This window comes from Mugil cephalus, chromosome 9 (assembly GCF_022458985.1).
Source record: "Mugil cephalus isolate CIBA_MC_2020 chromosome 9, CIBA_Mcephalus_1.1, whole genome shotgun sequence".
NCBI classification, from domain to species: Eukaryota; Metazoa; Chordata; class Actinopteri; order Mugiliformes; family Mugilidae; genus Mugil; species Mugil cephalus.
This window is the reverse complement of record NC_061778.1, coordinates 5,321,522-5,348,470: the sequence shown is the minus strand read 5'-3', so window position 1 is coordinate 5,348,470 and position 26,949 is coordinate 5,321,522. Positions and strand designations below refer to the sequence as shown.

Here is a 26,949-nt window from a genome sequence, read left to right as displayed (position 1 = left end):
CCGCTCCTCTGAGATCAGCGGTCAGTCTCATTTCTAATAGAAGCAAGTGTCAGAACATGGCGTTATAGCAGAAACAACTATTTGACCAATTTATTTGATTAGGTTTGTGGGATCAATAGCCGAACTGATGGAGGAGAGTGCTGTGCATGCTGCACCGGTGGTAAGCATCACACAAAAATAGCCTCTCGTTGTTAGGAAACACAGATGGAATAATAAAGCCGCACAATCAATTGGAGAGACCATATCATTTTAATGATATGTGTTTCTTTACCGATGTGCGGAGGAAACAGGAAGAGACCTCTTTAAAAATGCATGAAATAAAAAAGGCCAATTAGTGCATGGTATTATTGAAATGTATGTGCGTGAAGACAGGCAGTAAAATTACAACAACATACACTGTGTATGAAGGTCATCTTGTTTAAAATGAAATTTGAATGTTTTACAGGTGGCACCATGAAGGTTTCTCGTGAGCCTTGCTTTAAAGTCTGTTCAGTGATGTTAGGAACCCGTTACTTAGCAACACGTTCCTCTAATCTTACTACTTTTTTACAGTAATCTAACACGTTACTATTTCCGAACCAGTAATCTGATTAAAGTAAGTCATCCAAGCTACTGTGCGTTACTATTTTTTCCCATTTTATATTTCGGTCCTTCTTCTTTGTCTCGGGGAATGACGTCACGTATGTGACTTTCAGCATGACGACAACTCACGTGTAATACCACGCAACACCGCACAAACGGAAACAACAGTGTAGGGAGGAGCAACATGAGCATTTCTCGAGGTGGAAATACCGGTCAGCCAGCGACCAGTTGTCTGCTACGAAGCGATGGGCAACAAATGAATCCCTTTATATGTTTACAAGGCTTCATTGTGCGTCTGTGGTGAGACGACTGTTACAGTGTATAATAAAAAAATAATAATAAAATTATATATGTAAAAAAATGGGAATTTCTAATAGAGATGAATAAAGCATCTATCTATCTATCTATCTATCTATCTATCTATCTATCTATCTATCTATCTATCTATCTATCTATCTATGGAATTGGTGGAATTGTAGTTTCCAGTGTTCCTGACAATTACACTATTTTGTTTTGCCAAAAGCTTCAAATTATGTTAATCAAATCAGGCAAGCGTGCCTCCACCATCCGGTGCATTTGTAATTTCGGAGAATTTATTTGTTCTGTAACTTTTGGTAAAAGCCTAGAGATTCAGAACGTGTTTTGGTGAATTTTCCTATTTGGGTGAAACATTAGTAACACTCGAAAAAATGTTTTTCAGCGGAATAGAATGTTGACAGGACTGGAGCCTGTGTTTATCCCTGTCATTAGCGGAGGGATAATAATCAACCCGAAGAAAATGAGTGGGAGGAAAATTGTTTTTCAAAGCACATTACTCAGAAAATCTCCTGATTGCTCTCTTGCAGATTCTCTTGATGACTGTCCCAGTAACTGCTTTGGGAACGGTGACTGTGTTGCTGGAACATGCCACTGCTTTTTAGGATTCAAAGGACCTGACTGTGGGCGAGGTGAGTCACTTTCTCACTCATAATGCCTTTATTAATCTCCATCACTCAGATATATTACATTTAAAGATCCTGACTAAAATATATTCACCGCTTTTCCAGAGAAAACCAATTAATTCTTACATTTTCATTTCATTTTACGTAAGATTTGTTTCGGTAAAGATAGTATCATCATGGTATTTAGTCTCCATTTTCACTAAGTGGTTGTTCAAGAGATAATTGTTGAGTTTTCTGTATATTGTAGTGTCACATCTTTACTATGTAGACCTGAATTTGGGTTACACAAAGCCGAGTTAGTTGGGTATTGTGTTGCATATACTGTAGATATAATCTAAGGAAGGCTATAGATTATAGGAGTCTCACTGACTCCTCTTTAAAAATCATTAAAACCAAGATTATAGCCATTTTTCACCATAATAAAATCACATAAAAGCACATTTAGCCAGCGTGTTTGCACACACTTCACCACCATCTGTTATCTCTGTGTTGATCAGCACTAAACTTGACACTTTTATTCGTCTCTTTTTCTTTATAAACTGCATATTTGTTGTTGCGTTTCCTTAGAATTTAGGTCACATCTTCTCGGCTTGACAAAGTCATTTGTGCAGGCTATTGTTCAGATCAGATCGAGGCTTTAGCGCTCTCTATTTTTTTTTTCTTTCATTGAAGCCGCGGAGGGCTCCCTTCAAATGAATGTGCGCTGTCTGCTCTTTTCAAAGCTGCCTGTCCAGTGTTATGCAGCGGGAACGGTCAGTACCTTAAAGGCCGCTGCATGTGTCACAGTGGCTGGAAGGGCTCAGAGTGCGACGTTCCCACCAACCAGTGCATTGACGTCACGTGCAGCAGCCATGGGACCTGCATTGTGGGAACCTGCATCTGCAACCCCGGCTACAAAGGGGAAAACTGTGAAGAAGGTGATTGTTTTAATACGTCACGGTAATGTGTCCTACGCTAATAAAACGCTACTCGATATAGCTGCTGTAACCGCCATCGCAGCTCGTTATTGCTTGGCATTTTTAAAGTATACTCATAATGGGAGTGGCCGTTAAGTTGATATGGCTTGAAGTCTGTCTGGTAGTAAAAAGAGGACAACCTCTGTGAAGAGCATCCATAACACTTCATAATACGCTTCCTGGGTGACTTTTTCCTGTATAAATCCTGAATATAACGCATTACGCTAATCAAAACAGTCCACTTATTGTTTGAAATTCAGGTCTGATGTTAATCTGTGAAAGAACTTCACATTCATCCGTTGCTGGATACGGCTCGGCCAGATAAGATTGAAGGAGCCATTGTGTTTGTCAGCTCTTGAAGGCTCTCATTTCAAGATGAAAAATGGACCCTGGGAGTTTGATAAATGGGGGTTTGTGACATCCATAGGCCCCCATTCTATTTTAGGTGGACTGGTAGGCCATAAGGAGTGGAGGAGAATGTGGACTAGGGCCCTTTAACATTTTTACCTTTCTTCCATGTGACCTTCAGCCACGATGATTAATTGCCAGGAGAGAGTTTCTTGTCAGTTAGCCTCTGATCTTTGTGCCTTGCGCCCAAGCCATCTGCTAAGAGGCAAGACATCCTGTTTGTCTTACTATAACAGCCTTTATGCGCGTTTATGTCATGGTAAAGGGGAGCTGCCATGGCGTGGCCTACTGCTCTCAGTGGCTAGACTTTGCTCCGGCTCGCCGCCCATTTGCCATCTGTGAATACCCTGCAGATATTGTCTGGTGGTAAGAGTTGTTATTGTACGCTCCCAAAACCCCTGTTCCCTACAAAGCCAACACTCATTTAACAGCATGTCAAGGGAAGGGATGTTCTAGAAACAGGTATTAATTTGATAATTGCATACTAATTGAGCCGATACAGTGTGAACTGGTATAGTTTACAAACAGATGCAGCAGAGGGAAGCTAGCGCCAATGTTCTTTAGTCACAGTAATCTTCATATTGTCTATAAACTAGAGTTGAGCGTGCTCTCTTGCTTAGCTGATGCCCCAGGCTTTCCCCTCGCTGTTCTCTTACTTTCTGTGTAGGTTTTTTGTTTTGAGCTCCTGCTGTATTGTGGCTTTCATTTTTCGAGAAACATGCTCCTTTTAAAGCACCTTCCTGCTCTGGGAGGAATATTTCATTATGAGTTGAATGGAGGGCGCCAGCAGAAGCGTGGGTAGAACCAGTAGGTCTGTGCCATAAGACCGAGTGTGAAAACAGCCATTTAATTTGCTCCTTTGTAAATCTCGTCTCCGGTTTTAGAAAATGAAAGCCTCCTTGCATCATGTTCCGCGCGTTCCCTCTGTAACTTCCCTGCTACATGTGCTAAGCTGCTGCGTCTGCAGCTGAGCCGCGGCCCGCTGCAGTTGTCGTTGTGCTCGGGCTTCCAATAGAGATGCCAGGTTGCCTCTGAAAGAGGGAAGCAGCAGGTGACTGGTGTGTCTAACACTCTCCGTTTGGAACCCTTTTAGTGGACTGCCTGGATCCAACATGCTCGGGCCGCGGGGTTTGCGTCCAAGGAGAGTGCCACTGCTTTGTGGGGTGGGGCGGGCCAGGATGTGAAAGCCCCAGGGCCTCTTGCATGGACCAGTGCTCTGGACATGGAGCGTTCCTGGCAGACACCGGAACCTGCAGCTGTGATCCCAACTGGACGGGCCACGACTGCTCTACAGGTGAGTTCTTCCCTACGATGAGGGTAAACATTGGCAGCAAGCATTCATTTATCCCAAGCCAGAGCTGATTTAGCTCTGATTAGTAGGAGTAAGTCACATGCCATTGTTTTATTAGCTGGAATAAACAGGAATTAAGCAATTTTATGTAGTTACAGATGTGAATTGTCAAATAAAGAGAATTGAGAGTTATGTTGTAACTTGTTTAAGGGTAAGACATCTAAGTTAAGCATTAACAAATCTATTTAAATGTTAGGAGCGTATTTTATCTCAACTAAAATCCAGTGAATATTGTGCATAATCTATTTCTGTAATGTAATCTATCACACTTAAATGTTCCTCACCTGCCAATATTCAGAACTCTAATACATCACTGCTGGCAGGGAACAGCAGCGGCACGTAAAGACCTCGCCAATCTCCATCTCTGTCTCCTGCGATACCTTTGTCTCGGTGTCAAAATTTATTTCACCGCTTGATTTGACGTACCGTCGGCAATTGCCGGGCTCGTCGCAGAAGTACAGAAGTAAAGATTTTCTCGGAAGAAAATGACTCGCATAAAAGCATCTATTATTCTTATCAGTGATCTATTGAAGGCTTCGCGGATGGCAATCACATTCGTATGATTTTGCTAATTCACAATTCATTTAACAAATAGTACGTGGTTGTCGCTGGCAGCCACAGAAAAAGAAAAAAAAAAGGGGGAACAGCTTGATCTAACGTGAGTTAAACCTCCTTCTCGAGCTGAGGCTTTCTTCACAGTGGGGGAAGCTTGGCTGCCATTGATGGTTGTTTTATTTTTATTTATTTATTCTGCTCTGGAGGATTGTTCCCGTTCATTTTGTCCATAGGGAATGTTGTCTCTTGGTAGTCAACAGGCTCACGGTAAAATACAGTTTTATAGCTAGAATATACCTTCTTGAGGCTCTAAGGATTAAAAAAAAAAGGAAAATATAGGTTCAGCTCTGACAGCAGCCTGCCTGCGCACGTTTACTAAAGAATTATTTAACTGAAGAATGTCACTGAACCCAGTGGTAGACTTTTAAAGAGCTGTCAAATGTAGGTATATATCGTCACTGACTTGGCAGATTCAAAAGTTACAGAAAAGATTATTTTTTTCTCCCTTTTATACTCCGAGCCAGCTGAAGAATCTTACAATGTTCCACATGTATAAAAGCTCATATGAGACTGTGTTTGTGTTTTATGCTCATACGCCGGCAGATTAAAGCATCACAGAGCTCCGTTTGAACAAGCCTCTGATGTGTCGATAACCGCGGCTGCTTTTGTGGAGGCTGGTACAGTTCCGCTGATTTCATTTAGACAACAATAATTTGTATTCTCGCTAAGTATTTCAGAAATGAGAGTTTTTAAAACGGCATTCGGTCTAAACCATGAATCCCTTTATATTCCAGGCAGACACAATGACCTATTAGGTAATCCCAAGGATTTTGGGGGGAAATGGGCAGTTAGTCTGCGTTTGCTTCGCAGAGGAAAAAGCTCTGTAAATGATGATGAGTTGGCTCTTTATCCTCCTTTATCCTGTTCATTGTAGAGCTTTCTGTGGTCTAATACTACACTAAGCTTGATGGTGGGGTAGTACAGGCAGCAGCCTATAACCTTGCAGACAGGGAGACGGAAAAGATGGAAAGCTTTCAATATATCTTTCTAGATTCTTTAATCCGCCCCCCCCTCTACCCAATACTTTTAAGTCCCCAAACTCATTTTCTCATGTGGGTTTGGAGCAGCACAACCAAGTTGGGCACAGTTGGCAGTAATGCTGTTACCCGCCATAAAACAACACCTGAGGTTTTATGTCCTTTAATATGTGTGTTTTATGCCATTTTTTGCTACGCTCCCACCCAGAGGAAAGTTTGTTTACACAGTCCTTTGGTGCAAATGGTAACAGCCATCATGGGAATGGGGGTATTTCTCACCGTGGGCTCCTCTGGCCACGGATAATGAGGGTCTGGCTGCAGGCTGTAATTGCATCTTTATCACGTTAAAGGTTTCTCCTTTGTTCCAAGTGAGCAGTTGTCTTGGAGTCAGTTAAGAGTCTGTTTTCTCTGACCATGTGTCCTCTGAAGAAGGAACTTCTTTTATTACACATAGGTCCAGATCTACCAGAGGTTTCTGTGTATGAAACGCGTGCAGACTCATTGTGCATGCAAATAAAATAAACTTATTTACTAGCAGCTCCTGTTTGCCTGTCCGTGCAAAATAGCACGTCTGCATCCAGTTTACCTCAATGAATATGCAATACGGGGCGTTTACACACAATTTTGCAAAGCGATTTATCAAACCTGAAAGCAAATTTTGCTCATAGACATTGCGTCTGTATTGAACACATGCAAACTGTTTTTCCTATGCGTAATTGCACACACATGGCTGCTGATTAATTGCAAGGACAGAGTTACAATTACTTGTTATTACAGTTATTATTACTGTTTGTATGTCTGCGTGTTCAAGCTCTTGGAGTGGCCGCTAATTCACATGCTACTAGCATAGTTTGCCTACAAATGAAAAGTCAGATATAAAATTAGCACTTTGTTCTGAGCTGTAATTAGCAGAGGAGAGCGATTTAAAAAAAAAAAAAAAAAAAAGCTTTTTAAGCTGGCAATGTCATGTTATAATTTGTGACTGAAAATACCACTCAAAATTAATTTGTAACGATGACAAAAACAGCCCTGTAAAGGCAGTAATTGACTTATTAAAAGATTTTACCTCCAGTTTGGTCCCCTGTGGTCGTATTTGAATTGACTTGGCTAATAAGCCTTGAACACATGGCTATTGTTCATCGTCGCCCGTACTGTTAAGCCCCTTTTATTACAGAATAGTTAATAAAGAGGTTAACATTTCAATGATATTCATAAGTAATCTGTCAGTGTTTAATTTATTTGAGCTTTCGACTTGTCACGCTGTCCCTGGAGTTCATGAGACGAGGGTTATGTCCCGGGCTCTATCACGCCCTGTCAGGGAGGTCTTTCAGTGGCCACACAATAGCATCAGCCGAGCTTTGCTGCGGCTCTGTGTCTCAGTCTCCGCCGTTGCATCGATATACTTCTTTCTCGGGTAAACAGCACTTTGATAGAGTCAAGATAACATCGACGACCTGTGTTTTTTGAATTACTTTGTTGAGCTTCGGCTCCTGCCTCTATCCCCAACCAGAGCGCACTGTAAAGAAAACCGCCCGTACGAGAAAGAGAATAACATTTACAGTTTCACCTAAGTGGTAGAGCTGTTACAGTTTCTAAAAAGAAGTTGCGGCCGTGTATTATTTTTTCTTTTTTCTTTTTTGGCACAAAGAGGAGAAGAAGAAGAGAGGAGGCAATGAAAAGAATAAGTCCGCTAAGGCAGCCACCATCCTTGTCTTTTCTTGGTAATGGACTTATTAGATTTGTATTGTCAAAAAAAGGATAGCCCCTTATGAGGTGCAGGAATTTCTTTTCAGCTGCCATCAGACAAGGTAGTGAAGCGTGGCAGCTTTTCCTTGACAATAACTTCTGGATTTGTCTCCTTTTTTTTTCTCCACCCTTTTTCCCCTTGTCCCATCGCCGCCTTGTCTTCCCTTTCCATCCCTCTTCCACCCCCTCCTTCCTTTCTGTCTGTCTTCGCCCCTCTCCCTTTTTTTTTTGTCTCCTTCTATGTCCCTGTCTCCCACAGAGATTTGTGCAGCGGACTGTGGTGGCCATGGCATTTGTGTCTCAGGCACCTGCCGCTGCGACGACGGCTGGATGGGTACTGGGTGTGACCAGAGGGCGTGTCACCCACGCTGCAACGAGCATGGCACTTGCAAGGATGGCAAATGTGAATGCAGTCCGGGTTGGAATGGAGAGCACTGCACTATTGGTAGGATGGGAAGAGGTTTGGGTTTGGTTTGGGGCGGGCGGGGGGGTTGGTTTCTGTGTGTGTACGTCTGTGTGTTTGGGAAGGGGGGAGGTTTGGGAGGCCAACAAAGGCATAGGTTGACATTCTGCCTGCGTCTGTATGAAGCCCTTGGTGTGAGGGGAAGGGTCCAGTCGGAGAAGAGAGGGGAAAGCATGCTTAATTGAATTTGTGCAACTCGGTAAAGCATGAACAGGTTTACTCAAGGATCTGAGGCTTGCCTTCATGCATTTTAATGTGGGAATGTGCTAAGGTGTCCTTTCATTTTACTCATCCTTTTCCCCATCTCTTTCTTCGCTCCTTTTCCATTTACTATGAATTTCAAATGCTGACATGCGAGTCATTGTGAGCAGGTCAACCACCGCTTTTAGCTTTATGTTTATACTAACAACTGCGCTTCTGTGAAGACTTGCAGAAGTTAAGATTTCAAGACCTTGCCTTGACGTCAAGTGCTATCTTGAAAACCTTGTAGAGCCTCGGATTTGTTTTTTGTTTTTTTCATTGTGTTGCTAGAGACTAAATTCATTACGTGCTATATGTTTTCTAGTATTTTTCATAATATTTTATTTTGCCTGCAGTGTTTCTTGGATTCACAGTTTTGGCTTAAAGAAACTACAGAGGGATTAATTAGTGAGGAGCCGACTGAACTTTAGATAAAAAGTATTTTTAGTGTGTTCTTGAAGTTCCTGTGAACGTGGCATTCTTGTCCGCATTTTTATGTGATCGGGAACTGGTGACTGCACTAATATGCAAATGTAAAGCCAGATTTAGATTGTAAACAAGCAGTAGTTGACCTCTTTTCGTGGTTGTCCATCGCCAGAAGAAGGGTTTTTTTTGTTACGCTGATGGATGTTCTGGGATTTGACAGTTTTATCTGTCCAGGTGTAAATTGAGCTCATCAAGACGAGCGTTTTAAATCAGTTAGCTTCATGATATTTGATGTCGGCACTGTCAGACCTCCTCTAAACATCAAGAGACACTACCCAGAGGACACGGCCATGTGATGCCTGCTATGCGAGACTGCATCTTTAGCATTCTGTGTTCATGTGTGTGCATCACTTCTCTTCTCTTCTCTTCTCTTCTCTTCTCTTCTCTTCTCTTCTCTTCTCTTCTCTTCTCTTCTCTTCTCTTCTCTTCTCTTCTCTTCTCTTCTCTTCTCTTCTCTGTTAACTGCAGTAATGTAATTTTTATGTTAATAAATCTCTATTTAACTTGAGTATTCCTACTACATTTATACTTAATACTCCACTATTTATATATATAATCAACTAATAACACAACTTACTGTTTACCTGTTAACTGTTTAACATATGTGGCTAATACGATATGTCACTTTCTTCTGGCTTAAACCACCCAACAGAATATATGTGTGAATACGTTCCACATCACAGCACGCATCACTGTGATAGCACTAGTTTTATGGTACGTACAATAGAACAATACAGGTGAAGGATCTGCCGCTGCTTTGTTGAAAGTCACCACCAAACATGGCGGCTCACCATCCATTGTATGACACAACCACTCAAGCATTAGAGCGGAAGTAGCGACACAATGGCCACGTCTCCCACCCCCCCCCCACCGCCCTCCCGCCGCCTCCACTGGTTCAATGAACAGAAACTTCACACATTTCACTCCAAAGGAACTGAGGGCGAAACTTGCGAGCGCCTATAGGTGCGAGGCTATTTCAATATTCAAATAGGTTTAGATATAAGTTTTCCCACACTATTGTCATGCGTATCTCGATGCAGACCTTCCTGAGTTCAGAGCCTTGACTCGGTTTGTGAATGCTTTATACGCTTTCCATACATTATTGATTGGACGTTTATAAGTACCATATTGAGATCGTCCGCTCGGGGAGAATATTCCTCAGTGTCGTCCATTAAGAAGCCAAACATCTCAATTTAAATCAATTTTCATTACCGAGAGCTCCGCATTGGCCTTGGACTCCATGCTGTGGAGCGGTGGGAGGTCTGAATTAGCCCCACCGCTGGTGAAGCCTCCGGTGGCCTCATTGTCTGTAGAGGTGTTTCAAGATTAAAAGCACGTTTTGCAGAACGTCCCGACCTCCTGTTTGATATTGCCGGAGACATTTAAGGGCAGTAATACGTGCATCAATCATGTTGCTTTTTGAAATACTCCCCTGAGATTTTTTTTGCCGATCGCGGCGGTTAATAAATAGGGACAGGATGAAATGTTCCTCCTGGACGTTTCACATTTTTGTCCTCTCTCTTTCTTTCTCTCGCTCTGCTTCTGTATATCTCTTTGTCCGTGTTCCACGACTTCCCCTGTATTTTCTCCATCCCCGTCCCTCTCCTCTGTGTTGGATTGTACTCGTTGTGTTGCTTGTGACGCATGTTTGAAATGCTTCATGACTGCATTTTTTCCTTTTTTTTATTCATTCATTTTTTAATTAACTTGTGTATTGTGAACTAACACATCGCCTTGCTGTCCTGTCATGGAAGTGGCACTGTTCAAACCTCCCTTATATGTCTTGTCTTTTATCTTCCCAAGCTCACTATCTGGATAAGGTAGTGAAAGGTATGGCATTCCTCCTTCCTTCTATTTTGCCCTTCTTCCATCGTAACTCCAGCCAGCATTAACAAATCATGCACACACACCATGCTCTCCCCCCCGACATCATACAGCACTACGATCCTCCTGTTGCCCCCAAACAAATCATTCTAAACACCCGCCTCTCATTGACTTTTTTTGCCATGTTGTCAATCTGTAATCTCCACTTAGCACTTTCACACACCTGGTGAGTCAAGTTGTGCTGCTTTATTTGTGTGTTAAATATTTAGTTTGTGCTTTCTCAATAGGGGGATGTTGGGGAAAGGGGCTTCATAACCTGTGCCATGCATTATGGATGAGTGTGCAGCTGTGAGCACGACCTGATAGGTGCTGAGGCCGCATCCTCTCTAATTAAAAGGGTTCATGGTCTGGTTGGTGCAGGGCAAGCAGTGGGTGGAGGCTCTGCTGCAACCCTGCCTCTCTGCCTCCAGCGCCCTCCCTCATTCTCACTATGTCCTTGGTAATGGACCACCTGGCATGAGAGCGGCTGCCAGAGGAGTTCTCCGGACACTTTGGAGCGGTTTCAGGCAGGCTTGGGCTGGGCTCAGCGGGAGCTCCTCTCTGAAAGGGCTGCCAATTAAGTTGAACCAGAGCCAAAAGAGAGAGGGTCTTTATTTATCCTTGTAACAAACATTCTGAGCTTACTAATCATCTGTCTCCACTGGTCTTACCAGAGCTATTTTGTCCATTTACTCAGTAAAAGGACAACTAATGAAAAGTGTTGAGAAGGCAAGGGGAAGAAAATGGAGATGAGACTATCTGTTTCTCTAATAGAAATAACCAACATTACTAAAAGTATTCCCTAAATGTCTGCTCTTCCTTTTGTTATTTACCTCTGCTTAAATGGATTGTAAGAGCCATTCACACTTTGACAAAAACCTTTGATTACCGTAGGCTATGATACAAAAAAAGGAAAGAAAAAAAACAGCTGCATTTCCGAAAGCAGAATTGTAGGTCACTCCTCCCATAGTCAGTTATCTTTTCTTGAACTGACGGACAGTATTACAAATTATTTCAACAGTAAACAGTGAAATATTATACAGTATTATGTGACATACGGACGGTGTAGGTGTCATGCGTCGGCGCGTCCCGATGACGTCAACCATATGTTCGGTCTGTATGTTCCGTTACGTTCGGCTCCGTTCGGCTTCTAGATGACGTCAGCTATATGTTCGGTCTGTATGTTAGGCTAAGTTCGGGTCCGTTCGGCTCGGACTGCGACATCAGTTCGTGGTTAGACAACGTCAGCTTAATGTTTGGAAGGGATAGCTCGATAAAGTTTTTTATTTATCATTTTTAATTTTCCACAGGACACAAAAAAATATGATAACAGCACATTCCAGTTCAATCAATTAATTTGTGTGGTAGGCGCAAAAAGATTTAAGAGGTTTTAGATTAAATAAAAATGCACAACTTTTATCTATTTTAGATCTTTTACCTATTTTCCCAAAGAATAAAAGGACAAAACAAACCCGCTAAGTTGCTCCGCTTCATGACGTCATCTGGAAGCGCCCAAGCACATCTGGTACCTACAACCACGGCAGGAGTCAAACATTATCTGGGAAGATTTGGCAAGGAAGGTGTTTTGTACGTTGTTGAAATGATTTAAAATGTATTTCAGCTTTGGCTTTAAAAAAACAAACAAAAAAACTGTAGTGTATGGAATAAATGCGCAATAGTTATTCTAAACATATGTACTGCGACTAATGTCATGAAACCATCCTTACTTGCAACAGGCAAAATGCAGCTGTAGGATCACTCGGCTAACCACGCGATCCACACCACTAATCTTGGCACTCCTTCGGCCTTATATCCTCTTAAATGTTTCGTTTTTACCACAGTTTCTTCCATCAACACATTCTTCTCGTTTTAATCCAGCTCCCATTCACCTCACCGATCTCCTCTTATCTTTCTCTCCTGTTCTTCCACTTCTATTCTGTCTGCGTGATGTAAACGCCTACAGAGGAGACAGCTGCCCCGGCCTCTTTGCTTGATAAAATGGGTCAGCTTAGCATTCTCTCTATGAAGGCGGCTTTGCTAACCACACAAACTATGACAGAGTTGTGCGTTTCATATCTTGAGATTTTACCCTCCGTCTCAGCGAGGGGTGACAAATCATGAGGAGCCAAATAAATGTCACACAGCCAAAAAAAAAAAAAGATAATATAATCCTCTGATCTCTGCCCTTGTGAAGACCTATCCAAAGAGAAACGCTGGAGTGTTTCACCTGTCGTTCTGCTCCGCCCGGTTTCAGCTCCCCTCAGGTCACGCGTGCCAGAGAACAGTGCAAGAAAAGCCCATCACTGCATGAAGCTACTTAGCTCAGACATCATCCAGTTTGTACTTTAGTCATTTATTTTTGCCTTGTGTTTCTCTTAATAACAAAGCACAGATTCTTCCCTGAAGGGATTATCTTATTGATTACTGGGAAGACTCTGGGGACAATTTATCATATAATAATACAGATCTTTTTTCTTTTTTCTTTTTTTTTCAATAACTAATACAGCTCGCTCCTTTTAGCTGAAGGCAGAAGCAGTAATATTGTGTAATGATGGTAAAAATCCACAATCATATAAAAAAAGAGAAAAAAAACAGATCTGATTACTTGCTGAAACACAAGTATATATAAGGCAGGGTTCTCATTACCCAGCTGAAGTAGCATAGACATACAGGAGGCCAATCTACTGTAGTAATGAGTGAATATTGATTTAGAAGATCCTTCTTATCTGATTTTACTGCAAAGGGATATTAGAAGCTTCACAAAGGGTGTATCAAATTAATGAACTTCAGCTGTGGGTCACTACAGCCACTCTCATTCCTTTAAAACATTTTAACGTGACTTGAATGCGTCTCTACCGGAGAAGTTTTAGCGAACAAGAAAGCCCACTATTTTTGTTTTAGCGTTCACAAACAATATACAGTATTCATTTGTTGCCCATCAAAACTGCATTGTTTCATGCTATGAGCTGACCCCTGCCTTTGTCCTTATTGTGTTACACAGAGGGCTGCCCTGGTTTGTGCAATGGAAATGGTAGGTGCACTCTGGGTAACAATGGCTGGTACTGTGTGTGCCAGCTGGGCTGGAGGGGCACTGGCTGTGACACCTCTATGGAAACTGCCTGCAGTGATGTCAAGGACAACGATGGAGGTAAAATAAAAAAAAAACAAAAAAAACAACAACACACAGCAAAACCTTCTGACACTGGCTAAACATCAACAGGGGCTCTTTAACAGATATGATTTGACTATAAAATTAACCACATTTGCACTTGAGAATACGCTCTACCCGCTTTTTTGCTTTTCAGGCTCAGTTGTACAGCTCTTGTACAGGTGAAGATGAGTAATGGCTTGCAGCCAGTCACCTGGACAACAGGTTTTTATTAAAAAGCAGAGTGCCCGGCCGGAGGCCTTGAACATTCGCTGGCCCCAGGAGGAAGTCTCTGCTCTGCTCTGCCCTCTAACTAGCCCGGAGCAGAGCCAGGCACACACACAGAGCCAGCCAGGGGGCTGCACCGCTCTTAAAGCCAAGTGGGAGATGTGACTTCCTTTTTTTTTTTTTCCCAGACCTCATTCTGGGCTTGAGCTATGTGCTTGCATCCCTTATTTATGCAGGAGCTGTTTGTCTCCCCCATCACTGTACAGGACCACACAGCTCTCAATGGCAAAAGCAAAGGTGCTGCTGGGGATTTGACTGAGTCCTGACAGCAGGGTTTATTTTTATCACCCATCTGGCCAGATAGGCCCCCTGAAAGCAAAGGGTGGGGAGTCCAGTGACCCACTTCAGCAAAGCGAAATGCATTGCACAGCAGCTCTTTCCGTCTTGTGATATCGCATACGAAGGACCGACGGGCAATCGTAAACCACGCTAGATGTGTTCAGATAATCTCCACAAAGACATGCACATAAAAAGGTTCCGGTCATGTTGTAAAAGAACAGCCAAAATGAACAACTCCAATGTCCACGTTTTCCCTCTTTTTTGTCTGTGTTTAATACTACTATCGGTGCTATCAGATAAACATTTTAAATGCCCAAAGAATTGTATGAAAAAGATAAATGTCCCGTGGGTCAGATATAAAGTACTGCGGATGTTTTCCATTTGTAAATATTAACTATAGTATCCAGACATTATACTAATCTATGTAATAATGACCACAAAACAAAAGTACAAAGGAACACAAAAGGTTGAGGGCATCACCACAATGAGTCAACAAATTACTTAGTTGCTTTCAAATTGTGTAGCTCAAAACTAGGTAACAGCTGTTGAGCGTTACATTTTTTATGGACATGGACATATTTCGTAGATATTTGTTTTGTACATTTCAGTTTAGATCTGCATGCTTCACAGGTTGACGGGCAAGCCGACAACTTGCAGCCAAAAAGCCCTCCTCTGACACACACCCGAAGAGAAACGAGTCATCTGTGCACAAAAAAACAAAAAGAACTTGGTTGCAGAAAATGGCGGCAGGCGCTCTGACTTTAGTTTGCCGTTGACTCGATATTTAAACGGTCTGGAAAGAGTCTGCAGATACTGGTGGTACTATTGGAAACTGGCGAAGTTCTCATGAACTACCCTAAAATGGCAAAAAAAGAAAACTTTTCGCACAGTACTTAGTTTTTCTTCTGCCAGGTGTGTGTCCAGGCTGTTGTTTAATGAGCCTGTCGGTGTGTGACTTGTTTGACCTTGTCAGATGGCCTGGTGGACTGCATGGATCCAGACTGCTGTCTGCAGGCAACCTGTCACACCACCTCTTTGTGTGTGGGCTCACCGGATCCCCTGGACATCATCCAGGAGACACAGATGTCCTCTGCGCAGAGCAACCTGCAGACGTTCTATGACCGGGTGCGCTTCCTGGTGGGCAGGGACAGCACCCACATTATCCCCGGAGCCAACCCCTTCGATGGCAAGTGAGTGACTTGTGCATTGCTCTCGCCAGACACCACCCACTACAATCTCCTTTAAACAGATGAAAGCTGGTGTTCTCCTGGAAAAGTGTGTCTTCCCCATCAGGGTTGGATTGAATTCTCATTTTTCTCTGCCTCAGATTATATACCATTAGGTGAGTCTGCCGGGTTAGTAATTGCGGCTTTACTGAAGTCAACACTGATTCCTATACTATCACCTTTAAAGTAATGCCATCACAGCTCAAATCAGTCGGTGGATTTTTACGTTCCATGTGACCAGTTAAAATTATAATGCTGTGGTTATTCCACTCACAGATCTCACTAAATGCTTGTTTTTTGTATTTTTTTTTTCTTTCTTTCGTTAAACGACACCGATATATCACCACGAGGGAGGGGAGTCAGCAGCAGGTAATGGAGGTTGAAATGAGCAGAGAAAGTGGCATGTGCGTAGCTGGAAAGTTGATGGACAGACGATGACGGACAAACATAGGATGTGGGGAAAAAGCAAGAAGCCTGCCCCGCATGAAAGGCATCTCATATTCATGTATTGTGATTACTTTTACTGTAATCCATCTGAGGCCCTCTCCCAGAGGCAGGGCTCATGACACCCCAGCCGTGGAATGTGAGATCCTTTCATATCAGGCAGGATAGCAGTCAAAGTCCCATAAGATCCCACTGCCACGGTCCTCCTTTGTCTCCGTCTCTTTTCATCTTTAATCGCTCGTGAGACTGTGTCACTTATTTGCATCTCACTTGCTTATGTATCTCTCTCTCATCTCGCCTTGTAATACTCATGCGGCAGAAACAGACGACAGTTAAAACGAGAAACTGAGTAGAAAGTATGTTGTTTTTTTTTCTTTTTTTCTGGTGGAAAGAAAAGCATTTATGGAATGGTGACAATTTGGGGCTGACTGTTTCTTTTTTTTCCTTAAATGTTAGCAAAAGGTCATGGTTTTAGACATCGCTATTTTTAGTGCGGCGGAGCTGTTGCTTTGTTTTTGAAGGAAAAATTGATTTCAAAAGTGTCCCTGCTCGAGCTGGATCATTTCCTTTTGTAGACTTTGAAACGCGGCACAGGTGCTGGTTAAAATGTGAAAATAATGTGCTTGTTTACAGAAAAAAAATCTATATATACATATATATACTGTATTTTTTTTTTAATTCAAAAGAAATAGTTTGGTTACTAATGTCATCGAACTCAAATCCTCCCTTTTTTTATTATTTTTTTATTTACTCCTTGTTTTGTGGAAGTGTCGGCCGATACTTGAGAGAAGCGCCGTGACATTTTCCCTCATTGACATTTTTCGGGGCTTTCAAGAACCACTCAGCATTTTGCAGCTCTTCACCGGACAGAGGAAGAAGCGTAGAGGGTTGAGTAATACTCTTGTCTCACTCATAAGATGCCGCCATAAATAAGTAAAATGAAGAATCCAGAGATGAGCTGCAAGATTGGAGGCCTTGGTTCACCTAAAAATATCAGTGATAATCTATTATTCATGCTTGGTATTCTTTCCCCACCCACTGACAGATATGAGCAGTTATGACATGGGGAGGGGGGGGACGCTTTGGTCTTTTGATGAGCCTTAGAGGCACGGTCTGGGCATCTTCCTTCATGATATGCCTACTCTGGTCACCGGATCATCTCTCTATTGATCTACTAACCGCTTCCTCGTGCTAGTAGACATGTTGGACGGCTATTTTCTGATGTTTCTCACCACAAAAAGCTGCAAAGGTGCTACTGAATAAAGCATCTGCCACTGCATAAAACGTCTTGATACTCCACCATGACACATAATACAAGAGACTGCCGGGGCCCGGCAGTGGATGCTGACCAGAATAGTAAACAGGGACTTTGTCCATGCACCAATTTGTGCAAAGATTGATAGCGGGCTTGTAATCGCAAGTGCAAAAGCCACTCGCTACATTTACAGGCTAGCGCTTTTATTATATTTCTTAGAAGTCTTTTATCAGCGTTAGGCCATTAAAATTAGAAAATGCCCTGTTTGTTTTCTTCTTTGTGTGTCTTACCCTTTTTAGTGCACCGTGTGCCGGGTTGGGAGAGCTTAACATTTGCATTGGTGTTACACACAGACAGGGGAAGAGAGGCCTACAGTGACATGCTTACATCTGCGACAAGTTTTACCCTATAATCAAGTCATTTGCGTGGGTAATGATGTTTTTGTTGCTTCTGCGGTAATGGTGCTATTTATTAGCCCTGCTCATCCAAAGTTCTCCCTGCTTTCTATCTGGCATGCGCTTTTATTGTGTTTGAAATGGCGCTGTTAGAAAACTGTGTAGTTTCCTCACAGCTACATGCTGGTTTAAGGGAGTATTTTTAAAATGTTGAGACAAATTTTCACGGCTCTGTGTCTGCAACATTTATGTGAGACATTTCTTTTTTCTTTTTTTTTTTAAACCAGAAGTTGTTCAGTTTCATTAATAGATTAATTTGTCTTTGAGAGTGGCAAAACCTACTTCTGCTGAAACAGGCAGTTTGTGGTAAATTAGTATGCCAGTTGAATTTTTCATGAAACATTGCTGTAATTAGCTGCGCCCCCCCTTGCTTCTCTTGCGCTGTGCTATAAGCCATAAAACATATCTAACGGAAAACCCGATTCACATCCATAGGAAAGTTAAATACATTTTCTTTTTCTTTTTTTTTGTTTTTGCAGTATCAATCGTTTGCAGGCTTACTCGAGTGAAGTTCTGAGCCGAAAATAAACGTCTGTGACAAAATCCACACAACTAGTCCTCTTATCCACAATACTGAAAGATCCTAAACCGGAAAAGATTTCACGCCGAGTCCGGCGGCTTCATCTGTTTATTTTCCCCCCACATGTCCTCCCTTTGCCCTCTGCGGTGGGTGTAGGATAAACTGGACAGTGGAGATATTATAGCGTCCCTTTCCACTACGTGACTCCCCGTGGACTCGTGAAATCTCATACGGACGGAAGGTTTCTGCTGTGAATTCGCCGTGCTTCCATTTGCCGCTCTTTCTTTCTTTCCCTCTGTTGTATTTGATGTCAATATTTAAATCATTTGTCTTGACAGCGAGGAATCATCTTCCCATGTGGTTCACAGAGGCAGGAAGGAGATAGTTCCACTTTCACAGCTCCGTCTGAGGAAAATGTGGATCGTTGCCTCTTCAAACAAGACTCTAAAACTATTGCTGTGAATGAATAATGGGACGGCGAGGCCAGTGTCGGGTTAACTTAGTAGTTATTCTATGTAAATGCGTCCAGATAGAACTGGGGGTATGAGCCCATGGATTCACAGCATTGTCTCCTTGCTTGTTTACAGCACAGTAGTGGACAGCCAAGGTCTTGTGAAGGATACCTGCCCTAATTAACATAAAACTGGGTTCCTGGGGACTAGGATAGTGTGGGGTGAATGATCTTGCCTCTGGTAAGGACATGTTGAGGGCAGCTACTAACACGCTAGTGTTAATTGTTTCCGGTCCGTGGCAGTGTTTAAGACCCAAATGTATTAAAAATAGCCATGGTCTAATGAAGAAGTGGCAGCAAGGCATTTGTTAGGGGACCAATTTTTTGCAAACGACCACAAAAACAATGGCCGACCATGAGCCGGGCCTTGGTAATGACAAGGGCAGGAGGCGACGGAGGCGACGTGATACAGCAAGGTCTCAACTCATCAGTTCAGCGAGATTAGGTGAATTTTGGATGACTTCCCGCTATTGATTGGTTGGGACTGATGATCAGATCTAATTTATGCAGGTTCTGGAGACCTGATGTCAGTGTGGAATCTGTTGAGGTCTTGATAATCAGCCAAGCAAGTCTTGCAATTTCTATTATTTTTCCCTCTTGCATTCAGTAATGGAAAAGATAAATCCTCTTTTTTTAATTAGAGCAAACACAAAGTAAAGCTTCCTTATCTCATTATCCTTCCATTCTGGATAGAAACCCCTCAGAGACTTCTGTTGAGGTGTTAACTTTGTTCTGTTTCAGTTATGGCTGCTGTTGTGTACAGTATTTTTGATAACATCCCCTCTCTCTATATACAGTATGTTTCCACTCTACTGATCTTGGTGAAATTCTGTTGCTGGAAGAAAAAAAAAAAATACAATTTTTTTCTGTTGTTGCTGTGCACATTGAATTACCAATAGGTAGACCTGTAAAATACAGTGTACATCCAATATCCAGCCTGGCAATAAATCTCACTTTGTCAAGACATTGTGTTAACACACCTGAACATGCTAAGTCAGAGAGGAATTGATTCGCCTGTACCATCACTTTTTTGCTGATGTTATATTTTATCAAAATGTGTTTTATCCATCCCCATGTGCATATACAGTCTGCACAGTTAGTAAATTTACATCAATGCTCTTTTATGTTTTTTCCCAGACATGCCTGTGTCATTCGGGGACAAGTAGTAACGTCAGATGGGACACCGCTGGTTGGGGTCAACATCAGTTTCATCAACAACCCATCCTACGGTTACACAATCACCAGGCAGGACGGAAGGTAAGAGTTTGCCTCTTTTTGGCAGCACATACACACACACACACACACACACACACACACAATGCAAAACAGGGTATGCAGTAAAATCCTGCCTACTGCTACCAAATATATTGTACACGGATGTGACAGTGATATTTATATTATTGTCAAATGCTCGTGGTTCAGCTGAATTCTAATGATGGAATGGGGGAAAAAAAACACAGTTGCCACAACAAACTGTGCCACCATTGATCTGCTTCGTGCTGTCGTTTGGTCCAATTTTGGAGTTCTCGGCTCAATTCCCAGATAAATCAAAACAAAGCCCTTCTGGTACACTCATAAGTTATGCTTCAGTAGCAGCAGGGAAGGAGGAAGAATAAAATATGCCAATTCAAAGCATCTCACTGGAGCTATACAACACAGACCAGATGGACATTATTTATTTGACAATAGGCAATTTAGAGAATTAAGATACAGATTCAAGTTTAGGTCATACCTGTGAGGTCTTTGCTTCGCATGTTTTGTTCTTTGTTAATGTAACACCCAGATCTTAATTTATATATGTGTGTTGTTTTAAATAATACAAGTCTACTCTTTGATATTGCATCAGTCTTCACCAGACAATTTGACGAATCTTCCTCTCATTGAGAAACCAGACACATAAAGTCACCATCAAGCTTTCTGTTGTTTCATTATGAGACCACTAGAACCACTTTGGAGAAATAAATTGTCATGGTAATGTGTTCTAAGTACGCGGGTGCACGAAGCCTCGGCGTGGCTTTTGTTGAGCGACTCAAAGAAAGTTGCTTTGGCATCGGGTGAGTCTCCGAGAAATCCAGACAAAAACCTCTGACTGGTTTACATGTTTTTCTTGGAGTGAAAGAAAAAGACCTCAGAGGAGGAAACTAATAATGATTTTCTCCTTTTTTATCTCCTGTTCTTTTCTGAGCGTAGTTTAGGGATCAGACTGAACAAAACCGCAGTGCACACTCGCAACCCCGTATCCCCTGATATCTCGTAGTCGTCAGAGTCAGTAAGGCCTTGTGGCAAACCAACCCCCACTATCGCAGCACAGCATGAATTGGTGTTTGCTCTCCAAGCCCCACTTCTTCCTGACACTTTTATCAGTCACTGGCGCTCTAAAGGCCCACATCCTTGCCACGGGTTTGATCTTGATCATCCTTGCTTCCCCAGATTCCTTCCATCTTCTTGTCGTTTTCCTCTTCGTCTCACTTTTTACACAATCTCTCATCTCAACCTCATCATCTCCACCTTCTTCTCTTATTTCATCTGTTCCTCATCCCTACACGCTTCTCCTCCTCTAATCCCAAGCTGCCCTTAAGCCTTTCCTTTCTGGGCCTTTCTAGCCTTTCACTTATTTCCTGTGCTTTTTGTTGAGCCTCGGTCTCATGTCCTTTCCACTGCGTTGACTTCCCTCATCTCTATCCTCTTCCCATTTATGCATGTCCCAAATTTTCTTATGCGTCACTCATTTTTTCCCCCTATATATTCTTTTCTACCTTCCAGCATATGTATAAACATTACTTCATCTCCCAGGTTCCCCTGTAAACATGCCCAGTCTACTGCAACTCCTCTGCAATCACTGTAAACAGGCTCAGTGCAGCGTGAAATCAGAAATGCACCTGTTCAGCCACTTAGAAATGGGAAAGCTGTCTCAACTCATTTTTATGATGTGTTCTTTATTGTCCAAGAGCTTAGTTTTTAAAATTACCTTTCCCACTATCTTGGGAAGTTTTTTTTTTTTTTTTTTTTTTTTTGCCTTGACAAAAAATGGTTACTTTAGACTATTTACAGTTGCTGTGTAGCCATTTTGTGATTGGCTGAGCATGGACCCATTTTCTGCATTTCTTCAATAATTCTGCTTTATTATATTATTATTATTATTAGGTTCTTTGGCGCTTGTGATCACCTGTATACAAGCCATGATATATTTGGGAAACCCAGTGTGCACAGTATTATAATGCAGTTTATTAAAACCACCAACCAACCAACAATCTTAAGACGGAATACAGTGTGAACATGTCTTTTTAGTAACTTCTTGCAGAGTCCTTGTCTCAGTTTAACATTGATATTTTTTACTGGTATCGGTATTGATACACGTGTGCGTTCGCCGATACATATATATAGTTTCTTTTCCCTGGCAAGGTTTACAGACAGGTGCATCCACAGGCAGCCCTGTGCTGCTGAAGGCGCTGCAGGAGTTCAATAAATGTTTATGTTTTTGGCTTAATTGAGATTTCTAACATTTGTTATCATGCATCATTTTTATCAAGTGAATGGAGGGTGATAAAATAGTATCGGCTTCAAATATTAGCTCAGAAAAATCGGCAGCACATATCAGCCATCGGCCAATGCTGATGTTAAAAAAAAAATCGATATCGGCCCTAAAAAATCCACATCGGTCGATCTCTAGTAGGTATCATTGCATTCATTATAAATATACATTGGCTAGCAAATAATTGTGTATAATTTGCATAAGGCAAGCCAAATTTATCGTAAGGTTAAACTTAATGCATTTCACGAGGGCGCGAGCAAGAAAGAAATGTTGTTAGGTAACTTAATAAGTTTTGCCACATGGCCTTAGGCTGTTGTCATGATTGATAACAGCCACCGAATCTCTTCATCGATTGGCTACGCTGCCCATGGATATCTGTCCAGAAGTGTTTTAAGCGTGCGTGACCTGATCCTGCCAGGTATCAAGCTGACCGCGTGCAACCGCATGGCTACTGACGGATCACGCCCTCACGTAGAAACTACTATAACACCCTTCTCTGCTGGCTGTGGTCTGCTGAAGAAGCTTACTCTGCTCACACCCAGACAAGGGTAAAACACCAAGGGCAGAACAAGCCATTTTACATCACCACAGCCAATCAGTTGTTTACCCTCAAGGGAAGTTACGCTAAGCAGGTTCTTTATATAGAAGCGTAAACCAAGAGGGACATTGCCTAGTTTAGAGGCCACTATTTGGACCTTCCTCCTTACCTGTAATTTGGGAAAGGTGTTTTCTGTGTGAGGATGCGACCTTGTCTCAGGGGCCTGCCGGTGACCAGGTGCTAATTGGCTCTTAGAGAGAAGTGACAAGAGCTACAAAAGTCCGGTGCAGGTGCAGGCGTGCTGTTGTCACCATGCAGCAGTTAGAGATGATGACACTGGCAAAGTGCAGCCTGTTCACGGAGACACACTCAGGTCAGACCAGAGGCTCAGGCCCTTTAATGCAACAGTGGATGAGATTGCATTGCTGGGCTTTTAGACTGATGTTAGAGTGGACAGCCTTCATCTAAGGGATCAATAAAGAAGTGGCGGCTGCCTCTATCCTGCAGCGCAAACCTCTCTCTCTTACATATAAATGTGGGCACAGGAGCAATGCATTACACGCACGTAGGGTTGAAATAGGCAGGCCTGAAATGTGCCTTTTTTCCCTCCTTGAAATAAGATATTGAGATTCTAATACCAACGAGATGTGGTTTTAACATCGGCTTCAATAATTCCACCGTATCTTATTGTATCTGTTTGTGTCTGAAAGATAATACTGAACAGCTTTCAATGAATTAAAAGATCAATCTATTAATGTTGGCGCTCTCATAGCAACACTCCGATAGATAATGAAATATAAATATTTAATCCCAACAGGACTAAAAACAAGCATTACTAATGAGGATTTTCACTGGATTTATGTCAACAAAGATGTAATTCAGCTTCAAAGTATGCCACTCAATTTATCCTTGCTGACATTGGGCATATCTGTGTTCCAGTTTTGACTTGGTGACCAACGGGGGCATAGCCGTAGCCCTGCACTTTGAGCGCGCTCCATTCATCACCCAGGAGCACACTCTCTGGTTGCCATGGGGACGCTTCTTTGTCATGGATACCATTGTCATGCGGCATGAGGAGAATGACATCCCAAGCTGTGACCTGAGCAGCTTCAACAGGCCCATCCCCGTGGTGTCTCCAGCTCCGCTCACTGCATTTGCCGGCTCCTGCGCTGAAAGGGGGACCGTCGTACCTGAGATCCAGGTAATGCTCTGCCCCAGCCGCCTTCACCGCCCCTGCAGGTTTTTAATCTCTGCGGGTCTCTGCTGCAAATGATTCATGTCAAACAGCTGGGAAGTACTGGTAATTGTGGTTGACAGCAGGCTGGGATTGTGTCTTTCTAGTGTAATTGGTTTGTGGAATTAGGGCAATTTACATGTGTTATACCATCCCACTGCAAAGTTATTACCTGAATGAGCACTAAAAAAGGCTTTGCCTTGTTGGTGCAAGCACATCACACTTGTTCACCTGTGAGGCTGCTCCGTCTCCTAGTCCACGTCATGAGATTAATGACATATCAGCAAATGATGTAGTATGCAGTTCAGTCTATTTAAAGCAGTCTTGTCTTTGCTTTCCTTGAGTGCTAAGAGCACTACGCAAGGACCTCATCACAGTTGCACCTGTGAAAAGGAATTTAGATCAGTTCACCTTGAAGATCTGCACATTTAACAGTCAATATGTAATAAGTGCCATGTCGTCGTACCAAAATAGATTTGAGTAGCTGTTTTAATCGTTAGACCACTCTGCAGTCAGAGGTGATTTAATAGCTCTATTGTCGACCTTTGATCCGACCTACTGTTGTAACATCAAGAGGTGACACGTCTAACCTCAGTGGAAATTTCCTAAGGCAACACTCTCCCTTACTAAACCAACTTTATTACTCCATATATTATTGGATTGTGCCTTCCATGAGCCCAAGGGCACCATTGTGATGCCACCGCCATATGGATCCCAGGGAAAACTATTGTCCTAATGAAGGAGTAGCTATTATTAAATCAATTATGAAAAATAATCTTTTGAGTTCATAATGAAGAAATCCTTCATCGGATCTCATGTAACACAAGCATAATGGTCCTCTAATTAGTGATAAATTTTCCCTTGGGTCTATATGTTTGGTTGGAGGCAAGACTACCAAAAAAAAAAAAAAAAAAAAAATGTGAACAAGGCTGCAGAGGCTACTCAGCAACACACTGACACATTGATTATCTGTAAAAATACAACTCGGGAGACACATGCTATTTATCCTACCTCAACCATTTCAGAAAATGGATTTCTAAGGTGTCAATTACTGTTGGGATTTATGTTCTTTTCTCTCAGTAATAACAATAATAATAATTTTGTTTTGTCCGTAGTCTCTGCAGGAGGAGGTACCCATACCAGGGACAGATATGAAACTCGGCTATTTAAGCAGCAGAACCCCAGGTTACAAGTCCATCCTGAGGGTGACCCTCACCCACTCCACAATCCCTTTCAACTTGATGAAGGTTCACCTCATGGTGGCTGTGGAAGGCAGGCTGTTCAGGAAGTGGTTTCCTGCGGCCCCCAACCTCTCCTACGACTTTGTGTGGGACAAGACTGATGTGTACAGCCAGAAGGTCTATGGCTTATCTGAAGCTTTCGGTAAGTAGAACAGTATAAATAACACATAATGCATAATTCTGTGTATTTTATCCAGGCTATGTATTGTTTTATTTATATCTTTGCTGTTTTCCCATAGTTTCGGTAGGTTTTGAGTATGAGTCATGCCCGGACCTCATTCTATGGGAGAAGAGGACTGCTGTCCTCCAGGGCTACGAAACCACTGCCTCCAAACTGGGAGGATGGACTGTCGACAAGCACCACGCTTTAAATATCCAGAGCGGTGAGTCAACAAGTATTCCTATTCTCAGTCACTTGTTCATTAAAATGCGTCTGAAATGTATTTCAAATAACACAGCATACATTAATTTCAGCACAAACTAATTATCCGTCCGTGCCAGTGCAGTTGGCAGCGTATGTGTAGTTTTTTTGCGCTTTTGGTTACTGGTAAAAAAAAGAAATGCACATCACTATTGTACCTTAAAATAAAGAAGATTACAAACGTAAGAACAACTACTTAACTATTTAACATTAGACACAAACACCTCATCTGTTATGGAATTTAATTAGGACTAAATAACTGATTTTATGAAGCATTTTTGTGCTTCTGAATGTGCCATATGCCCTGTCCTGACTTCTTTTTTTTCCGCAGTAGTGTCATGTAGCCTTAGATTGATCCGAGTCTTTTTTTGTAACTGCCATCCATTTTTAGGTGAGGGGGGTCAATTTTCTTATCGCCAGCACATTACTTCTGAAAGGCAGCAGGAGGAATAACATTGGGCAGCACTTGTCACTGGCTTCACAGTCTGTTTGTGTTTGGAAAGGCTCGTCAGAGGAGATGAGGCATACTTGAAAAATGCTCAGGAAGGTGGCACTTTGATCTGTCACGCTAAACCTGCTGATTCAGAATGTGCTGTCCGGAGGATGGAAAGAGCTGCCACTTGCCCCCTCACCCCCCGGTACTGCCAGTCCTTTTAACCCCGCACCACCCTCCCCCCACTTTGGCACCTCTACGTCTTATCCGTGCCCGGCATTTTTAGAATCATTCCTAATTTAATTGCTGTCAGGCCGCTACTCCCAGCAGCAGCAGTCCCTAAGATTAAATCACGTCCCAGGAAGGGGATGCTTGGCTGATCGTTTCTGATAGACCAAATGTTGTGCTGCTCAAAGAACTCAGGTCACCAAGTACCATCAGAAGCAGAAAAAATACAGCAGACATGCAGATGCTACATTTCAAATACGATTAAATTGATTGAGCAGCAGGAACATCTTTTCATTTGCATATCTGAACGTTTTCCAAGAGTAGATTGGCACCACTAATGTAAAAAAAACCCACAAAAAAAACACATGTGGGTCTGGGTGTGTGCACGCATAGTGTAATATAACCCCTGCACATGAACTATAGTTGTGCTTGTGTGGTAATTTTCCAGCTCCGAGAGATTCCGCTTGTGCCAGGGGGTCCTTGGTCCCTATTTTGGCGTGAAATTGCGCCTGTGTTTTCATCCGCTAAGACGACCTCTTATTGCAAACACAGGCACACGGAGCAATTT

General features: G+C 42.4%; 1 protein-coding gene across 11 annotated transcripts in view; it reads left to right on the top strand.

Annotated features, from left to right (window-relative positions):
* The window catches only part of tenm4 (teneurin transmembrane protein 4), a 142,094-nt gene that overhangs the window by 81,253 nt on the left and 33,892 nt on the right, over positions 1 to 26,949 (top strand). For 6 of the 11 annotated variants that reach the window (XM_047594272.1, XM_047594279.1, XM_047594282.1 and 3 more), the window contains 11 exons: positions 1,428 to 1,529; positions 2,246 to 2,440; positions 3,981 to 4,181; positions 7,836 to 8,021; positions 10,569 to 10,595; positions 13,630 to 13,776; positions 15,317 to 15,533; positions 19,892 to 20,011; positions 23,764 to 24,025; positions 25,174 to 25,441; positions 25,539 to 25,682. In XM_047594272.1, coding sequence (XP_047450228.1) covers positions 1,428 to 1,529; positions 2,246 to 2,440; positions 3,981 to 4,181; positions 7,836 to 8,021; positions 10,569 to 10,595; positions 13,630 to 13,776; positions 15,317 to 15,533; positions 19,892 to 20,011; positions 23,764 to 24,025; positions 25,174 to 25,441; positions 25,539 to 25,682 — 1,869 coding nt within the window. The remainder of the gene's footprint in view (positions 1 to 1,427; positions 1,530 to 2,245; positions 2,441 to 3,980; positions 4,182 to 7,835; positions 8,022 to 10,568; positions 10,596 to 13,629; positions 13,777 to 15,316; positions 15,534 to 19,891; positions 20,012 to 23,763; positions 24,026 to 25,173; positions 25,442 to 25,538; positions 25,683 to 26,949) is intronic. The other 5 variants (XM_047594273.1, XM_047594283.1, XM_047594280.1 and 2 more) reach the window with 1 other exon arrangement.